At 46.0% G+C, this 20,797-nt stretch overlaps 1 protein-coding gene across 1 annotated transcript in view; it reads right to left on the bottom strand.

The window, feature by feature from the left end:
- The window catches only part of CERCAM (cerebral endothelial cell adhesion molecule), a 55,878-nt gene extending 39,243 nt beyond the window's left edge, over window positions 1-16,635 (bottom strand). Inside the window, exons 1-6 of the mRNA XM_082262664.1 lie at window positions 16,433-16,635; window positions 7,933-8,043; window positions 7,703-7,820; window positions 6,454-6,588; window positions 4,822-5,026; window positions 3,458-3,577 (exon numbers count right to left, since the gene is read on the bottom strand). Of these exons, the coding sequence (XP_082118790.1) occupies window positions 3,458-3,577; window positions 4,822-5,026; window positions 6,454-6,588; window positions 7,703-7,820; window positions 7,933-8,043; window positions 16,433-16,605 (862 nt within the window). The 5' untranslated portion in view covers window positions 16,606-16,635. The remainder of the gene's footprint in view (window positions 1-3,457; window positions 3,578-4,821; window positions 5,027-6,453; window positions 6,589-7,702; window positions 7,821-7,932; window positions 8,044-16,432) is intronic.
- Between the last annotated feature and the right edge of the window lie 4,162 nt (window positions 16,636-20,797).

Below are 20,797 nucleotides of genomic sequence, written 5' to 3'. Positions count from 1 at the left end.
GAGCAGAGAGGGAGAAGACGGCGCATCGCTAGACCGTGGGACAGGTGAGTGTGCGGTTAGGCTGGAACTCTGCTTTAATGTGGAACTTTAGTCAGAAATTGAAGTCCTGCTAGATCACCTCAGGCTGGTCCCTTTTGCAGATATAGCTATGTAAAACACTAAAAAGAAGTGGCTATACAGTTTAAAATCCAGTAATACACTCTCACCCTACTCTACACAGGCTCAGTTGCTCTCTATTTTTGTAGAGGCCAATTTGCTGACAGCCTTAAAGTGGAATCAGTTATGGCAACCATTTAAAGGATTGATAGTTTGGATGAGGACACAAGCAAATTTGAAAGTTAGAAATCCCGGCATTCCAGGAATGTAACTTTTTTTTAGACTGATCAATGGATTTAGTTCTGCATTTACATTTCTGAATTTACTGCTGATCAGGGGCTCTGAGCGTCAGCAAAATGGCAGCCTCTAGCAAGAAGAAACAAGAGCAATGCTGGAGGCAATTTACAGCACACACTTAGTAGCATAATTATTATTGTGGAATGTATGTTCCCTGTCTAGTAGAGTGTGCCTTGACATGAAAGGGTGGAATTTGGTCCTTGAGCCCATACGTTTGAATAAGAATCTGTCTGAGCCACCTAGAGCTGGTGGAATGAAAAGCCGAAGCGCCCCTCTGGGGTCCATTCAGGATTAAATCAATTATCTGAAAGAAGCAGTGACAGATCTCCTGTAAACTTATACAGTCCAAACCACATCCAGACATATGAGGGAAACTTCTTTTTTGATGAATCCGGTCCAGGCAGAGGGATGGAGAACATTGTCCTGTTTGAGGCAAAAGACAGAAAATGACACCTTGGGCAAGAAGTCCTGAGCCTCAACCCCCACCTTCTTATACAGTACAAAAACTGCACGATAAGGCTGCCAGTTCCGCCAGTTCAGACTTTTGCCTTGCAGAGCCAATACTGTCAAGAAACACCACCTTGTGGGTGAGAAAAGAGAAAGTAATGACTCACGTGCATATTCTGATCCCAAGAAGTCATTGGAGAACAGACCATTGAAGGAACACGAGACCCCATGTACAGAGGTCCTAATCAAAGAGTGAAGGGCAATGGTCTGTGAAAATTTAATAGAAATGGGAGACACCTGACCCCTAATAGCCCTGAGAACCAAACTCTGGTTCAAATCCAGCTGCAGGAAGGAATGGATTCATTCTACGGAGAAATTCCTATAGTGGAACACACAAGAATCAGACCAAGTGAAGCATGCCTTCCATGTCCAATCACAGACCCAGAGATGTCCTTGACCCTTAATCTGGACTTCATCAGCAATGTCAAAGCCAACCATGAGAAGAATGGCAAATTAGAAGGACAGAAAGTCCTGATAACCTTGGCAGTGGCAGTGCCCATAGAGCATTTAAACATCCAAAAAGAGATTGAGACCGCACTCAATGGTATAAGATGAAAACCAATCGAACTCCTTTATTCTCCATGAAAACAGCAGACAGACAGTACAGTGCATGAACAGACGTGTCGGGTTGACGCGTTTCACGATGTATATCGCTTTATTATAACCACACATGCCCATAGAGCATTTGCCAGGAGTCTTTCCAGGTTGGTGTACCATTCACCTGGGTCAGTCCAGAATAATAAGGATCACTTGAATGCCCTCAATACTGATCCTACATAAAAGACAATAAAAAGGTTTCAGGGGAGGAAATGCAAAGATGAGGTCTACTGATCACAAGGAACCATCAAAGCACCAGCTGCTTCTGCCAGGCGATTGCTGTACATGGAGACAAACCTGCCCAATTTGTTGTTAAACCTGGAGGCCTAAGAAGTCGACATCTGGTGTCTCCCACCTGAGACACAGGTACTAAAAAACCTCCAAGTGTAGGGACCACTCTCCCGGGTCCAGGCCCTTTTGGCTGTCTATATCTGCCTGCCAGTTGACTATGCCTAGAATGTACATGGCTGACAAGTCATGGTCAAACACTGAACAGCCAAGTCGCCCAAAGCTCCAGGATGTTTTTATGGGAGATAAGATTTCTCTTATGACTAAGTCCCCTGCAGCAACAAGCTGTCCAGTACTCCTACCCAGACTGATAGGCTACCACTTGTATGAATATTCCAAAATACAGGGAGAAAGGACTTTCCCAACTCTAAAGCCAGGTCCCTGAGCCACCAAGCTAGGAATGGCCTACTCTTTCAAGTCAACCAAGTCGGCCTACCCAGCCTTCAAGCCGATAAAAACTTGACTGAGAATTTGGCAGACTTTGAATGCCAGACTTTTTGTGGGTTACTCAGTGAGCCAAGCTTGGGGGGAGAAACAAAAAGGACGTTGGACAGTGAGTGAGATAGACGACTTGCTAGTTTGCTCCTTAGGCTTTTTCTGCTGAGGAAGATGGGTGTTCTTGGCACCAGTAACATCCTTGATAATGTTATCAAGAGCCAATCCAAAGAGACCTTGTCCCTCAAAGGCCATGCAGATCAAAAGCTTTTGGTAAAAAGGTTGCACTTTACCAAAATAAGAGAAATGAGAACAAAGACATTCACCACACTGTCAGTGCTCAAATTTAACGCTACAGCCACCTTCTCAAAACATTCAAAAAGCATGAGCTTAACCACAGAAGTGGCTAGATTTCTGGGATGTAGACCAGTCAGATGTGGTTTAACAGATTAAAGTTACAGCCAGGATCCGATGCAGTGTATGACCTGCCGAGGACAGGGTTCTAGAAAGGGCTGCCAACAACTTATCGGTTGGGTCCTTAAAAACAGGTGTTACAGCAGCAGTCCCCAACCTCCCCGTCATAAGGGACGGCCTCACAGTAGACTACCCCTCCATGAACCGGGGTTGGGGGGTTTTCAGCCTGTCATCTGAAGCTCAGTATAAAGGTCCCTAGGACACTGTAATCTCTCTCCTATAGACTGTAGTTGTGTATGGGTCTCATCAGTGCTCTAGGACGATTCTGTCCCTGGCCCTCCTCCCTCCCCTTCGCCTCATCGCTCTTCCTCCTTCTCACGTGTCATGGTCATAACCACAGGGAGGGAAGGGAGTACTGATGCTGGGATAAGGGAGCAGGCGATCTCTGGTGGTTGGAGGATGGCAGTGCAGGTTGAGTTGGCTTGCTCACCCACCGCAGGCCACAGATCTGCACCGGTCTACACCCCGGGAGGCTGGGGACCTCTGAATTACAGGACACCCCTCCATCTACATTTTACAAAAAAAAGAGGTGGTGTACTGCAGTCTTGTCCTAGGATACAGGACAGACAGTACCAACACAGCATTGTCACTTTAGGACAGGAAGTGTGTTACTGGCAGGATCACCAGGTTAAAGGGAGAAAAGCATGAAAAGGTAAACTTATGCAGACACCACATCGGTAAATGGACTGATAAACTGAATATTTATGAGAAATGTTTCTGCATGGTTTAGATACACTTCAATGTCTTTCAGGTTATTGCTCACCCATGGCTTCCAGCATCAGGTGGACGAAATTCAGCTTGTCATCTTCAATCTCCTGATGCGGTAGAGCTGGAATGTTGACGTAACCATAGCGGTGGTGGTTACATATGTAGCCTTGTACTCCTAAAAGAAACACAATAGTCAAGGTCTTTTAAATAAAAAGCTGTACAGAAAGAAACATCTAGGACATCAGTGCTTCCATCATTCATAGCTATCAGCTAGTTATGCTGATCCAATGGCTTCAACAGGTAGTCAGAGGCTGGAAAAAGCATGCAGGTCCAGATTTCTAATCTTCATGCTTGTTTGAAGGTCAAACTCAGGTTTCGAAAACAGGGGCAGACAGGCAACTAGTATTTTCAGCTGCTGGATTATCATTGTGACGGGAGTCACTTTGGTTGGGGGACCGTGGAACACAGCTTACCTTAGAGAGGTTGGGAAATCCCTCTCTCAGCCCCCTAGGCCCCTCTTATGTGTAAGTCACCCTGTGTCTATTAGGGACACAGAGTGACCAAGGAAATGATGGACAGGTACTAAAGGGACACTGAGGATATGGTTTTGATTACTTCAAATGGGACAGGAATATTTATGAACTATATATCTCAAGAAATATATGAAGACTATTCCTGGCCTGTTTGGTTCTGAACATGCTCACTGAAAGGGCTAATCACATTGGCCTCTGTTCCATGTTCAATGTAAGAGACGGAGAGTCTTGTTTCTGGTGGTCGCCTGCTATTGTCTGTATTAAGGGTGATGCGTTTTCTGTTAAGCATGTCTGTCCCATTGTTACTTGTTAATTAACTCACCTTTTGTTTGTCCAGATGGCTAGATAACTAGTTCAGGTTAATTATATTTATGTACACAATTTCATCTGCATAGGATAATGTAATCAGGCACCTGACCTGGTAGGGTAATCTGATCAGGAGGGGGATTTCCTCCTGTGAGGTATATATTGGGTGTGAGTTTGTTCACTAAAGGTTCCAGATCTGATACAAGCTATTCTCAGCTAGTTTTGCACGGGGGCAGCTCGAATATCTGATATCTATGTTCAGACTGAAGGAAGCGGTGTTCTGATAGAAGCCCACAAGCATATTGTGCGTCGGTCCCGTCACAATCATGCTGATCCAACAATTTTGGCTTCAATACTTTTTGGATCACTGACCAGAACAAGATGTAGATCAAGTCTGACTCTCTAATCTGCTTGCTTGTCCTTTGTCAGTGACTCAAACATATTGAGGCATCAGACATCCAGATAACCGGAAATTTCAGAAAAGGCAGCCTCTATCTTTCTCTTAGCAAATTTTCTAGAGAAGAGGAGTGAGATAGAACAAAAATAGTCAGCACAGGACTTCACACACAAAAATATGTACCTGAAGCCAGGCAGGAAAAGGCAAACACGATGATGTCATCATAGGACCAGGTGTAATTAGGATGAGGAGGATAGAAGGCCAGTTTGTGAGTCTCTTCTTTACGAAGGTCCAAGAGGAAGGTAGAATGGACCATGGGCACCGGGAAACAGCCAGTTCTTTGCCGGTTCTTGGTTGGGAAGTAATCTGGTGTTCGACGATAAAATCCCTTAAAACAAAGAGCAAAATTCATAAATCAGCTTACAGGTAGCAAACTACCAAGTCCAAAAAATACGATCTGACTCCAGCAAAAACATTTTTTTTTCAGTTTATATTAAAAAGGGGGAAGGGGGTACAACCACTGCCAAGTTATTACTTCTGCCTGGAGCTCTGTTGGGAAGACAGCTTTCACTTCCTAGCCAATGGACAACTCTCTCACCAGCACAGCAAATGAGAGGAAATCTCCAATAGGTACCCATGAAGCAAGGAATATAAACTAAAGGTTCTACATTTTCTAAAACTAAATAGAAAAAGATAATGGACTAAAATAACAATTTGGGTTGAAAGGTAATATTCCATTCAAACCCCACTTTCCACAGTTCACATACTCAATGAGTAACACGAAAGCCTGACCCATTAGACGCAAGGGTCCTCAAAGATCTGCTATTTTTCATGGTAATGCTACAATGCAAGTTATTACCAGCAGATAGTGCAGTATGCAAAATGTGTAACTACAACCGAATGTGCAAAACCAAGAAGAGCATTGGAATACCTTAAGGAAACCTTTAGTGAGATAAATATATACAGTAGGTAGACATTTCTAGTTTTTGAAATTTCACATTGCCTGGCTGCCTGAGTCACTGGTCCAGAACTTAAGTGGAGTTCCACTCAAAAGTGGAACTTCCACTTATGTCTCCCCCCCCCCCCGATGCCACAATTGGCACCTTTCAGGGGGGAGCGGGTACCTATTTTTGACAGGTACCCTGTCCCCACTTCTGTCCGACCTCATCAGCGGTTCGGCCCCCTCCTCCTCCCGCTGCTTCCAGGTCAGTTACCGAGCGCAACGCGCTTCGCGCATGCGCAGTAGGAAACAAATATGGTCAGAAAATACAAATATTGCATAGATTTGACAAAAAGGGTGTGTGATACAACAGTTACTATTATATTATACTGTGTGCAATAAAGTGCAATCACCACGTATTAACAAAAATGTCCATTGTTAGCGTGGCATTTTTATATAAAGTTAGCACATGAGTGGGATTGTGAACAATGCCAGCAGTTTAGCCCACTTGACTTTATAGATAGTAGTTTGCGGGATTTATATATTTGTGTACCATCCTTCCCCACTGCCAGAAAACTGCAAGCACTTTGCGTTCGGGGCATTGGTCCCTGCACTTATACTGCACTAAACACAAGTATTGCTCTGTACACCGTCTAGCCGCAGCAGCTCTCAGCCTCTCGAATTCTGCCAGGCATTCATTAGCGGGGATGGTCGGTGCGCCTGTACCTTTGACCCACATTAAATATCGGAGCCTCGTCCACAGGGGCTAAGCGCCCAGCATGCATGCAGCTTTAATTGGAAACCCCTTTGTAGGAATTCAGCAGTTATTGTTTATTTCTATATGTCTCACCATCAGGTGTTGGTACCGGTCATACCTGGGGTGTTATTCCGCACCAAAAGTTAGAGAACCCTGTCTGGGAGTCCAACATTGGGGCGACCAGGGTTTTATTCTCCGCCATAAGAAGCTGGATTGTTTGGTCATTGGTCAGCACGTTATCTGCATCAGTAAACTGTAAAACAAAACAGCAATATGTATGTAGATAAACATTCTTTAAGCTTACCTCGGCCATATATGTATATACACTTACCGGCCACTTTATTAGGTAAACCTGTTCAATTGCTCAGTAACACAAACTGCTAATCAGCCAATCACATGGCAGCAACTCAGTGCATTTAGGAATCTAGACACGCTGAAGACTTGCTGAAGCTCAAACCATGCATCAGAATGGGGAAGAAAGGGCATTTAAGTGGCTTTGAACATGGCATGGTTGTTGGTGCCAGGCGGGCAGGTCTGAGTATTTCATAAACTGCTGATCTACTGGGATTTTCACACATTTTTATCTTGTATAGTCCCAAATTATATATATATATATATATATATATATATATATATATATATATATATATATATATATATATATATATATATATATATATATATACATACATACACACATATACATACACACATATATACATACACACACACACACACACACACCCCTACATACATACACACAGGAGATGCCACCTCTGGTTGGTTTAGAGCTAAGTAGGTAGTTGGCTATATTCTTGGGGACTTGGTAAAATCTCACTGGATTGTGGCGGAAGAGGAAAGCTATTTGTAAATAGGAACAGTACTCTGTCTTCGGTAGGTGGTATTCAGATTGAAGGGTCGAAAAGGATTTAGAGCCGGTTCACACAGACTTGCGGGGGCGACCTGTGAAGTCGTGGTGCGCAGCTCGCACCGCGACCTCGGAGCGGCCGGCACGGACTTCATATGATATAAGTCAATGCAGGTCGCTCCCGGTCACCCCAAAGAAGCTCAGGACCCTTTTTCTAAGTCGGAGCGACTTGTGTCGCTCCTATTAGAATGTGTCGCTCTATGGCAGGCGACCCGCGGCGACTTGACAGGGACCAGGTCGCCTGACAAGTCGCCCCAGTGTGAACGGGGTCTTAAGGTTATTCATGTTAAATTGTTTAGCCATCTAATTCCTCTACTGAGCCATAACATTCCCCTTTAATTTGCTTTGCATGTATAATTTGCTTTGCATGTATAGGCCGGAGTATGGCACACATCCATTGGTGTCCCTAAAAATCCCTCCGGGAGCAGCCCAGTCTTACCAGGATGAAGTCCGCTTTGCTCTCCCTTGCGTAGTTCAAGGCCTCCTGACGCAGCTTCATAACGTGTTCATAGCGCTCTGCAGGCCAGTCCTTAGGGGTCGTCTCCTGAGCATACCACCTGCCAGGACAAAATACTATAATCACCATACACATTCATCGTACAGGAAAACATTAGTCCTTCCATCCAGGGGAGAGGAGGAGAGGACAGGCAAGTGCAAGAGAAATGTCACCTGGGCATCTCCTGTGCCGTCCACACCACGGAGTGATAGAATGGCCGCACCGCCTCCACCCAGTCCTGCAGAACCTCGATGGTTGTGTCTTCATTGTGGTCACTGACACACCTGAGGAATGACAGGACACAACACAGTGAGACTTCACAAAACAAAAACACCTTCACGTACTGCTCCTCATTTCCTGTTCCTCTCTCCTACTGGGACTCAGTGGCAATATAAAGACTTTTAGGGCTCGTAAACATGGACATACGTGGCTGTAACAGCTGTATTTTGGCCCCTGGGAGTCACAGGTGAAGTCTTCAGCCTCCTGTACAAACCCACTTCTTACTGGTGCTGCAAAGTCACATGTGGTATACTGCCGGTGTTCTGCCGAAAACTCCAACTCGCCAAAATCTCCAACCACGTCACTTCTGGTGACTCTACAGCAAGAATAATTGGAGACGTCAATGAGTTCCTGTGTCCACAGACCACCGGCAGCATATACACTCCAGTACAAGCTATAATGCGTGGACATTGTTAGTAAGGCCGCTACTAACCAACATCATGAATGCCTTCAAGCGGCGCCCATATTCTTACTCCTTACCCGGTGTTCTGTGAAAAGAAGTAACCGGTCGTTTATTGTAGTGTATTGGCTGCCGGTGGTGTATGAAAAAAGCAACTTGTTGATATCTTCAATTATTCCGGCTGTAGAGTCACTGGAAGGGACGTGGTTTGAGATTTTGGCAAGTTGGAATTTTCGGCAGATCATCATTTACTGGTCATGAGATTGCCATTGGGTGAATGCAATATAGTTGGCGATATCTTATTGATATCCCCATTATCTCTTTCCATCTAGGAACATTGACATCTGTATTTTATTAATGAGGCATCTAACATACAGTTCATCTCACGGCATGGAAAGATCTCTCAATATATTTAGGGCATACCGAATACCCTCGGATAATCCCCCCATGGGCTGTTGGGACATTTTGGAAAAAAAGAAGTTTCTTAGTTTCTGTTCTAAAATGTTGTAATTAAAGTTTTCTTCATCAGGGACGGGCGCCGGCGAGGCTGCCCCCGCGGGGCGCCGACGAGGCTGCCCCAAATCAGCTGTTATTGGACAAAGACCCTTTACCGTGATCGGAGATGTGGTGTGTTGGAGCAATGCACCGCACTACCAATCGCCGCCCTGTGCGCCCCAGGAGGGCTTGTTCTGCTGGACGTCATATGCTGTCCAGCCAGAACGGGAGAGCCACCGCCTGGCCATCATTTTGCTATTGGTCTAGGCGAGATGTGGTATAATCTTGCTCTGGGTCTTCTAAGGAAGTGTTTTTATGATTGTGATCAAACTTCTTGAATATGTAAATCCTTATGGGTCTTAAAGGAGCGGGGCATCCGCGAAACGCGTAGACCTCCTCTTAAGGATAAACATTGCTGCAATGTGACCTGTATTTATTAAAATTTAAAAAAAAAAAAACATTTTTTTTACTATACATTAGTTGTCTGATATCGTTTATGGTGGTAATCAGTGATATATCTTAAGTCCCAATTACTTCTGGAATTCCCTATGCTATACAAATCAGGATGACACCCTAAGTCACCACATTGATAGATCATTTACAAATACCCCAACCCACAAATATTTTTTCCTATCAATACTCCTGTACAAATGAATTACAGGATATGGCTGTACATCGGTATATACCAGTCCAAGCAGGAACATAGGCCCCTGGATACAGACTGTGTGCCCAGGGCATACGTCCATATGCTTATATGTGTTTATGCTAGGATTGGTGTACACCCTTTACTGACCTATCCCCTAATTCATATGTACAGGTGGCCGCATGATATATCTGGTGTAAAAACACAACTGTATTTTACATTATAAAACCGTATACCCCCATGTGCATAAACCTGTGAGGGGAGGTTAGAACCTCCATTAGCTTTATGAGATCTATCTATCTATCCATCTATCTACACACACACATACACTGTTATATATATTATGCTGTATGAGTCCAGTCTGGAGATTTCCCCTCACTTCCTGTCTGAGAGAACATTGTAACGTGAACAGGAAGTGAAAAGAAATCTATACAGACAGCAAAAAAACCCAGGAATTATTCCCCTCTATCCAAACCTAAAAACACAGATTTGGATGAGAGAACTTATAAATCCAAGCCTTCCATTGTACTAGAGCTGCACGATTAATCGATAAAAAAAATTGCGATCGATTCAAACCCCCTCACAATCTTAATCCAGCATTTCCACGATTCATGCAAGTGTAGAGCAGTTCCAGGTTCACAGCTGTCAAAAAAAAAAACCCTGCAAAGTTCAGCACTGAGATATAAAAAGAAACAATGTATAATTTAGTTCTTTTAGATCAAAGGGATGAATTTCAGTCTGTAAATGAGGTCTGTGTAACCACTTAAAGACAAAGCCTTTTTCTGACACTTGTTGCTTACAAGTTAAAATGAGTTTTTGGCTAGAAAATTACTTAGAACCCCCAATTATTGTGTGTGTGTGTATTATATATATATATATATATATATATATATATATATATATATATATATATATATATATATTTAGCAGAGAGCCTAGAGAATAAAATGGCAGTTCTTAGAGTATTTTATGTTGGGCTGTATTTGCGCAGCGGTCTTCTAAGGCGATTTTTTTTAGGGAAAAACAAACTTCAATTAATTAAAAAAAAAAAAAAAACGAAACAGTAAAGTTAGCCCATTTTATTTTTGTGTATAATGTGAAAGATGACATTATGCCGAGAATTGTGATCTTTTATCTAAGAAAAAAAATTGTGATTTAATATGAGGCACATTAGAATATACGTAAGTGTATGTTACTAGTTTATACGCGATGAGGTTCATAGGTCCAGTAGGATCGAATTGAGTTGGATCATCGTAAAGCTCTTGTGTATATAAATAAGTGCAGCGACGTGCACAATCATGTGACTCCCAATGACGTCAGACACATGCTGACGAAATGCGTAGGGCGGGACAAAAATGTGACACGCCACTTCCGCTGTTTGGAACGTAGGTGGAGCGCAGAACGGAGTCCCCTGCTTTTTAAATGCCTGAAAACATTCATCATAAGTAACTTAATTGATTTAAATAAATTGTTTGGACGTACTACACAATCAGAATCTTTTTTCACCCACACTGCACTCCGAGAATCTGTACCCATAATGACAGGGTGTTTATAGATTACTATTTATGCCGATTTTGACTACCTGTAATGGGGGTCAAGTCCATCTGGTGAGTGTTCTGTACGATGTAAATGTTGGTGGAGGAGGGGCCCACATTCACGGGGATTTCTTAAGATTGGATGGTCTTGGAGGAGATGGAACACATTTTGGATGGCATTGTTCACAACAAATAATCGCGACATTTGAGCACCGTTTCACTATATTATATATATAATTTTTTTTTGTTCACGTTCACTTGAAGTGCGGTCAATTTACTTTGTCTACATCGTACAATGCCTTCATTAATTTTGGTAAAATGATAAAAATAAAAAATGCCAAGTGCTCATTCACAACAGATTTTGATGCGTTTTTGAACACTCCACAATCCCAGTTATCACAGTGCATTCGGACAGCATTCACAGCGTTTCACTTTTTCCACATTTTGTTAGGTTACAGCCTTATTCCAAAATGGATTCATTTCCTCAAAATTCTACAAACAATATCCCATAATGACTATGTGAAAGAAGTTTGTTTTTTTTTTAATAAAAAAAAATATTACAATCTCATGTACATAAGTATTCACAGCCTTTGCCGTGACACTGAAAATTTAGCTCAGGTGCATCCTGTTTCCACTGATCATCATTGAGATGTTTCTACAACTTGATTGGAGTCCATCTGTGGAAAATTCAGTTGATTGGACATGATTTGGAAAGGCACACACCTGTCTGTATAAAGGTTCCATAGCTAACAGTGCATGTCAGAGCACAAACCAAGCCATGAAGTCCAAGGGATTGTCTGTAGACCTCCGAGACAATATTGTATTGAGGCACAGATCTGGGGAAGAGTACAGAACCATTTCGGCAGCATTGAAGGTCTCAATGAGCACAGTGGCCTCCATCATCCACAAATGGAAGAAGTTTGAAACCACCAGGACTATTCCTAGAACGAGCCGCCTGGCCAAACTGAGTGATTAGGGGAGAAGGGCCTTAGTCGGGGAGGTGACCAAGAACCTGATGGTCACTCTGACAGAGCTCCAGCGTTTCTCTGTGGACAGAGGACCACCTTCCAGAAGAACAACCATCTCTGCAGCACTCCACCAATCAGGCCTGTATGGTAGAGTGGCCAGACAGAAGCCACTCAGTAAAAGACACATGACAGCCCGCCTGGAGTTTGCCAAAAGGCACCTGAAAAACTCAGACCATGAGAAACAAAATTCTCTGGTCTGATGAAAGATGGAACCCTTTGGCCTGAATGGCAAGCGTCATGTCTAGAGAAAACCAGGCACCGCTCATCACCTGGCCAATACCATCCCTACAGTGAAGCATGGTGGTGGCAGCATTATGCTGTGGGAATGTTTTTCAGCAGCAGCAACTGGGAGACTAGTCAGGATCGAGAGAAACTGCACATAAATAGATGTGCCAAGCTTGTAGCATCATCCTCAAAAAGACTTGATCCTGTAATTGGTGCCAAAGTGCTTCAACAAAGTATTGAGCAAAGGCTGTGAATATTTATCTACATGGGATGTGTTTCGGGTTTTTATTTTTAATAAATTTGCAAAGGTTTCAAACAAATTTCACGTTGTCATTGGGTAGCATTGTTTGTAGAATTTTTAGGGAAATCATTTTAATCCATTTTGGAATAAGGCTGTAACATAAAATGTGGGAAAAAGTGAAGCGCTGTGAATACTTTCCGGATGCGCTGTAATTCACACCATTACAGTGCAGTGAACAAAAAACAAGTACAGCGAGCTGCATTTCTTCATACCACAAACATGCGCAAACACATGGAAATACGCTGAAACTCAATCACTCAGCCCATATAAAAGCTGAAAGGAGAAAGACCTCAAAGGAAATCTAAAGCAGGCGCTTAGGGAAAAACACATTGCAAACGCATGTTAATGTGCGTAAAAACAAGCGTCAGCTGCATGCCATCGGCAACAACGCGCACTTTATGGAGTGAATGTGTCCTAAAAGATGGTATGCACCCCCCCCCCCCCCCAATAGTGATCATGGTATGCATAGAGCATTCTTCTCTGTCACCTTATTACCTCCGGACACATTCATCCTCAGAGCAACTCCGAGTCCCACCGACCTGTCTATACTTGTTGAATATGAGCCTGTCTATATCTGGGTGCCATACCCAACCAGGAGGCATGCCTGTGCCGTGTGTGTGCCCATATACAGGCCGGGCTGGAACTGTCCAATGTGGGGGAGGGGGTTATAATAGATAAGGTTCGCTGGAAGATCACTTTTAGCAGAAAAGAATGAATTGATTTCACGTCTCATACATGACCTGCAATGTGTCGGGTACAAATGCTGCTTTGGGTACTGCCACCATTATGGTGAGGTCACACAACACACAGACGACCATTCTGTCCTCAGAGACTATTAGGGCTCACTCACACATGGTTGGAGGGGGTGTTTAAAAATATGTGGCTGAGCCACAGTTTTACCACCCCCACTTATAGGCAGCTTTTGGCACCCACAGACATCCATTGGGAAAAGCATCCTGTGGGGGCCAGCTTCAAGTGTAACCATGACTGTTACCCGGCTCTGTTATGTGGACCGGTGAGGACAGATCACTAGAGACCCCCCCCCCCCCCCGATTATTCATCCTAACAGAAGACAGCTTCTGACCTAGTCCACCCCCATACCTGATCCCCAGATACAGCCCCCACTCCCCAGGTATAACCCCTACCCCAACTTTATACAACCCCCAACTTATCCCCCACTTCATAAAACCCCCCCCAGGGTACAACAAAATCCCCCCACAGGGTGTAACCCCTCTCCCCCACTTTATACAGACCCCTATTAAACACTCCCCCCCCCACTTTATACAGACCCCTATTAAACACTCCCCCCCCCACTTTATACAGACCCCTATTAAACACTCCCCCCCCACTTTATACAGACCCCTATTAAACACTCCCCCCCCCCCCCCACTTTATACAGACCCCTATTAAACACTCCCCCACTTTATACAGACCCCTATTAAACACTCCCCCACTTTATACAGACCCCTATTAAACACTCCCCCCCCACTTTATACAGACCCCTATTAAACACTCCCCCCCCACTTTATACAGACCCCTATTAAACACTCCCCCCCCCCACTTTATACAGACCCCTATTAAACACTCCCCCCCCCCACTTTATACAGACCCCTATTAAACACTCCCCCCCCACTTTATACAGACCCCTATTAAACACTCCCCCCCCACTTTATACAGACCCCTATTAAACATTCCCCCCCCCCACTTTATACAGACCCCTATTAAACACTCCCCCCCCCCACTTTATACAGACCCCTATTAAACACTCCCCCCCACACTTTATACAGACCCCTATTAAACACTCCCCCCCACACTTTATACAGACCCCTATTAAACACCCCCCCACACTTTATACAGACCCCTATTAAACACCCCCCCCCACACTTTATACAGACCCCTATTAAACACCCCCCCACACTTTATACAGACCCCTATTAAACACCCCCCCCACACTTTATACAGACCCCTATTAAACACTCCCCCCACACTTTATACAGACCCCTATTAAACACTCCCCCCCCCCACTTCATACAGACCCCTATTAAACACTCCCCCCCCACTTTATACAGACCCCTCTTAAACACTCCCCCCCCCCACTTTATACAGACCCTTAAACATTTGCCCCCCGCCCCACACTTCATATACAGACCCCTTTATACCACACACCCCCAACTTCATACAGACCCCCATTAAACCATCCCCACCCCCACTTCAATCAGACTCCAATTAAACTATCCCCCAACTACAGACAGACCCCCATTAAACCCCCCCCCCCAACTTCATACAGACCCCATTAAACCCCCCCCCCCCAACTTCATACAGACCCCATTAAACCCCCCCCCCAACTTCATACAGACCCCATTAAACCCCCCCCCCAACTTCATACAGACCCCATTAAACCCCCCCAACTTCATACAGACCCCATTAAACCCCCCCAACTTCATACAGACCCCATTAAACCCCCCCCCCCCCCCCACTTCATACAGACCCCATTAAACCCCCCTCCAACTTTATACAGACCACTATTAAACACTCCCCCCCCACTTTATACAGACCCCTATTAAACATTCCCCCCCCCACTTTATACAGACCCCTATTAAACATTCCCCCCCCCCACTTTATACAGACCCCTATTAAACACTCCCCCCCCCCACACTTTATACAGACCCCTATTAAACACTCCCCCCCACACTATACAGACCCCTATTAAACACTCCCCCCCACACTTTATACAGACCCCTATTAAACACCCCCCCACACTTTATACAGACCCCTATTAAACACCCCCCCCACACTTTATACAGACCCCTATTAAACACCCCCCCCCCACACTTTATACAGACCCCTATTAAACACCCCCCCCCCACACTTTATACAGACCCCTATTAAACACCCCCCCCACACTTTATACAGACCCCTATTAAACACCCCCCCCACACTTTATACAGACCCCTATTAAACACTCCCCCCCACACTTTATACAGACCCCTATTAAACACTCCCCCCACACTTCATACAGACCCCTATTAAACACTCCCCCCCCCCACTTTATACAGACCCCTATTAAACACTCCCCCCCCCCCACTTTATACAGACCCCTCTTAAACACTCCCCCCCCCCACTTTATACAGACCCTTAAACATTTGCCCCCCCCCCACACTTCATATACAGACCCCTTTATACCACACCCCCAACTTCATACAGACCCCCATTAAACCATCCCCACCCCCACTTCAATCAGACTCCAATTAAACTATCCCCCAACTACAGACAGACCCCCATTAAACCCCCCCCCAACTTCATACAGACCCCATTAAACCCCCCCCCCCCCAACTTCATACAGACCCCATTAAACCCCCCCCCCCCAACTTCATACAGACCCCATTAAACCCCCCCAACTTCATACAGACCCCATTAAACCCCCCCCCCAACTTCATACAGACCCCATTAAAACCCCCCCCCCCCAACTTAATACAGACCCCATTAAACCCCCCCCCCCAACTTCATACAGACCCCATTAAACCCCCCCCCCCCCAACTTAATACAGACCCCATTAAACCCCCCCCCCCCCAACTTCATACAGACCCCATTAAACCCCCCCCCCCCCAACTTCATACAGACCCCATTAAACCCCCCCCCCCCAACTTCATACAGACCCCATTAAACCCCCCCCCCCCAACTTCATACAGACCCCATTAAACCCCCCAACTTCATACAGACCCCATTAAACTACCCCCCCCCCATGCACACAGCCCCCCCCCCCTCACCAGACAGAGATCCTCTCCTTGGGGTAGTCCAGTCTCTCTAGCGCCCCCAGGCTGTAGGGCAGAGCATGAGCCGCATTGCGGGAGAGGAGGGCGATGAGCACGGAGGGATGGGAAGGATCGGCGGCCAGGAACGGGCCGGGCAGGAGGAGAAGCAGCAGGAGAGCGGAGGCCATCGGTGTACACCGGGAGGGACGTGTCAGAGGGGGGAGGAGGGATGTGTGATCCGGGGGGAGGGGAGAGTACTGCCCCATCCATCCTCCGACACCCCCCCCCCCCCTATACTGTACACTAAGGGAGGGGGGCTGCTGCAGAACCTCTTTGTGGATCTCTAGGACTTCCTACTAGAGAGAGATCACATGGGAGAGAGAAGTCTGCCAGCTGCACTCCTCCTGCCTGATCCCTTCCAAATAAACTCACTACAAGGGCACAACTGTCTGTATATTGGGGGGAGGGGGGTGGACCATAAGCCCCCCTTCTCTGGGGGGACCCCCCTCTGTTTATCATGGTGACCACTTAGAGAACATCCAGAAATCTTCCAATGGGGACACCAGTGTAAAGAACAGAACATCTTTATATCACCTTTCCTCCAACAAAGTCCTACCCATTCACCACTTCAGCTCCAGGAGCTTTTACCCCCCTTCTTGACCAGGCCATTTCTTGCTATTTAGCACTGTGCTACTCTATCTGCCAATTGCGCGGTCATGTGACACTGCGCCCAAACCAAATTTAGATCATCTTTCACACAAATCGAGATTTCCTTTGGTGGTATTTGATCACCTCTGCGTTTTCTTACATTTTACCATATAAACTAGGGATCGAACGATTATCCGCAAAGCTGATATATCGAGGGCCGATCTGCACCCCTCCCACCACCTTCCGTGGCTCACCCGAGTCTCCCGTCCCACCGGGAGACCCGGGCATCCTACCTGCATGGCGGCCGAAGGGAAGACCCAATCAAAGCCGCATTTGGCTCTAATCGGGTCTCCATGTAAAAACCCAGAAATTATGTCATGACATCACTTCCGGGTACTCGGCGCCAAAAAATGACAGCATTCAAAACATCCAAACTTGGCGTTTTGAATGTTTTTAAGTGCAGAGGAGGGGTTTGGGGTCTTTTAGACCCCCAGATCCCTCCACAACAGTACCTTTTAAAAAAAAAAAAAAACATTTTTTAAATGTACGAAAATATCGGCCGATACAGATACACGATGACCAAAATATTGGTATCGGTAATAAAAAAGACAATATCAGTCAATCACGAATATAAACAAAAAAAAAACAGAAATTGAGAAAATAAATATTTACTTTCTGCTATAAAGTATCCAATAAATAAAATTAATTTCTTCCTAAATAATACAGTTAGCCTGGTTGAAAAAAAGACAGACAGTCCATCAACCAATAATGTTGCCCAAAATGTATTCTGCTACATCCAGGGTGTCAGGGTCATCACGGGCCGCATCAGCATTATGGTTACCCTCAAAGGGCCAGATTACATTAATTTATCCAGGTCTTTGCTTCTCAAAATAGGTGCAGAAACTCAACCACACTCCCTACCCCTCCAAAATGCATCGAATGGTGGATGCGACCAAGTTTCATTAACAGTGGGAGGATCCTAAAGGGGCAAAAAATACCAGGGCAAAAAATACCAGGAGTGTGTTATGTGCAGAGTTCAGGGGCGCGCAGAGTTCAGGGGCGCGCAGAGTTCAGGGGCGCGCAGAGTTCAGGGGCGCGCAGAGTTCAGGGGCGCGCAGAGTTCAGGGGCGCGCAGAGTTCAGGGGCGCGCAGAGTTCAGGGGCGCGCAGAGTTCAGGGGCGCGCAGAGTTCAGGGGCGCGCAGAGTTCAGGGGCGCGCAGAGTTCAGGGGCGCGCAGAGTTCAGGGGCGCGCAGAGTTCAGGGGCGCGCAGAGTTCAGGGGCGCGCAGAGTTCAGGGGCGCGCAGAGTTCAGGGGCGCGCAGAGTTCAGGGGCGCGCAGAGTTCAGGGGCGCGCAGAGTTCAGGGGCGCGCAGAGTTCAGGGGCGCGCAGAGTTCAGGGGCGCGCTAGGTGCAGAGTTCAGGGGCGCGCTAGGTGCAGAGTTTAGGGATGAGCTTTGTACAGAATGCAGAGTTCAGGAGTGCGCTATGTGAAGAGTTCAGAGATACGTTAGCTGCAGAGTGCAGAATTCAGGGGTTAACTATTGTGTACTGAGTTCAGGGGTGCGCTAAGTGCACAGTTCAGGGTGAGCCATGTACAGAGTTCAGGGGTGCGCTAAGTGCACAGTTCAGGGTGAGCCATGTACAGAGTTCAGGGGTGCGCTAAGTGCACAGTTCAGGGTGAGCCATGTACAGAGTTCAGGGGGCGCTAGGCACAGAATTCAGGGGTGCACTAGGTGCAGAGTTCAGGCGTGCGCTATGTACGCAGTATAGCGTTCAGGGGTGCGCTAGGTGCAGAGTTCAGGGATGCGCTAGGTGCAGAGTTCAGGGGTGCAGAGTTTAGGGGTGCACTAGGTTCAGAGTTTAGGGGCACGCTAGGTGCACAGTTCAGGGGCGCAACATGTACAGAGTGCACGATGTGTGTACAGGGTTCTGGCTGAGGAAAAAAAAAAGCCCTGGGTGCAAGGGCCACATGGAATGGTCTGGTGGGCTGGATTCGGCCAGCGCGGCGCTTGTGTTCAACACACGTGTGCTACATTATCTTGATTTAAAAAAATAAAAATTACAATAGATGTATATTGATTGATTTGAGTCAAAGTTATTCCGTCTACAAACCTTGGTTAAATATACTGGATTTTTTTTATACTACTAATGGCGGCAATCATTAATAATGGGACTGTGATGGTACAGCGGTCAATCTGACACTGACTAATGCTGGGGGGGGGGTAACTAAGTGTCACTGACATTACCAGTGACATAATGAAGTAATCAGTGATAATACTGTACACCAGGGGGGTCTTCATACTATGGCCCTCCAGTTGTTCAGGCACTACAATTCCCATCATGCCTAGTCATGTCTGTGAATGTCAGAGTTTCACAATGCCTCATGGGACGTGTAGTTCCGCAACAGCTGGCGGGCCGTAGTTTGGGGATCCCTGCACTCTTGTCACTGTACTAATGAGACTATCTGGGAATGGGTTAACATCTATGGCTATCAAGGGGTTAATGATGTGCCTAACAACGTGTAAAGTGTGCTGCTTTTTAATTTTGTCATCCCTGCAACTGACAGAATGCTCCATCTGTACAGAGCTCTGTGTTTACCAACAGAGATCCCTGGGCTGTGATTGGACACAGCCAATCAGCAGGTCTCAGCCTTGAATCATTGGCTGGGACTTGCTGAGTCTCATTGTGTACAATCACCATGATTAACCTCTTAAGGACTGCCCCAGGCAGAAAAACTGTGGCATGGCGGCCCTCCTGCGCAAAATCACAAACCTGTAGGATTTCGTGCAGTGGGTCTCTGGGGTGTGTGATTGGACACAGCGGGAGCCAATCAGCGGGTCTGGTGGACGCAATGTCTGCCGGGACCCATCGATCGTTCTCAGGAGAGGCAGAACAGTGATCTGTGAAAGGAGGAGGACAGATCTTGTGTTTCTGCTAAGCAGACACATGGATCTCTGTCTTCCTCTAGTTAAAGCACCTCCCACACACAGTAAGAAGGCACTCCCTAGGAGCAAGCAAAGCTTTTACTAATGTATATGGAATTGACGCGGGACTTTTTATGAGCACAGTATTTACAATGCACGTTGCACTTTGATGTGTATATGTATTTTATGAGCGCGGTCATTTCTTCTTTTACATATATAAGCCAATTGCTTTTAGACGGGTCACCAATTATAAATTCATTTATTCACTAATAGCAATATATTGTAGGGCTGCAACTAACGATTAATTTGTCTGTCGACTAATCTATCGATTATTTTTACGATTAGTCGACTAATCTAACGATTATTTTTATTTTATTTTTTTGCTTAATTTAGTGTTTTTTGATTAGCTAATTAATCCTGTAATTAATACAGACCCCCTCAGTAAGCCCCCCTCCCACTACAGACCCCTCAGTAAGCCCCCCTCCCAGTACAGACCCCCCAGTAAGCCCTCCCACCCAGTACAGACCCCTTAGTAAGCCCCCCTCCCAGTTCAGACCCCTCAGTAAGCCCTCCCACCTAATACATACCACTTACTAAGCCCCCCCCCCCCCAGTTCAGACCCCTCAGTAAGCCCTCCCACCTAGTACAGACCACTTACTAAACCCCCCTCCCAGTAAGCCCTCCCACCCAGTACAGACCACTTAGTAAGCCCCCCTCCCAGTGCAGACCCCTCAGTAAGCCCTCCCACCTAGTACAGTATGTACTGGGTGGGAGGGCTTACTGGGGGGTCTTCACTGGGAGGGGGGGC

The sequence above is a fragment of the Pelophylax lessonae genome (genome assembly GCF_965119305.1).
Source record: "Pelophylax lessonae genome assembly, chromosome: 7".
In the NCBI taxonomy this organism is placed as follows: domain Eukaryota; kingdom Metazoa; phylum Chordata; class Amphibia; order Anura; family Ranidae; genus Pelophylax; species Pelophylax lessonae.
This window is presented reverse-complemented; position numbering and strand designations above follow the sequence as displayed.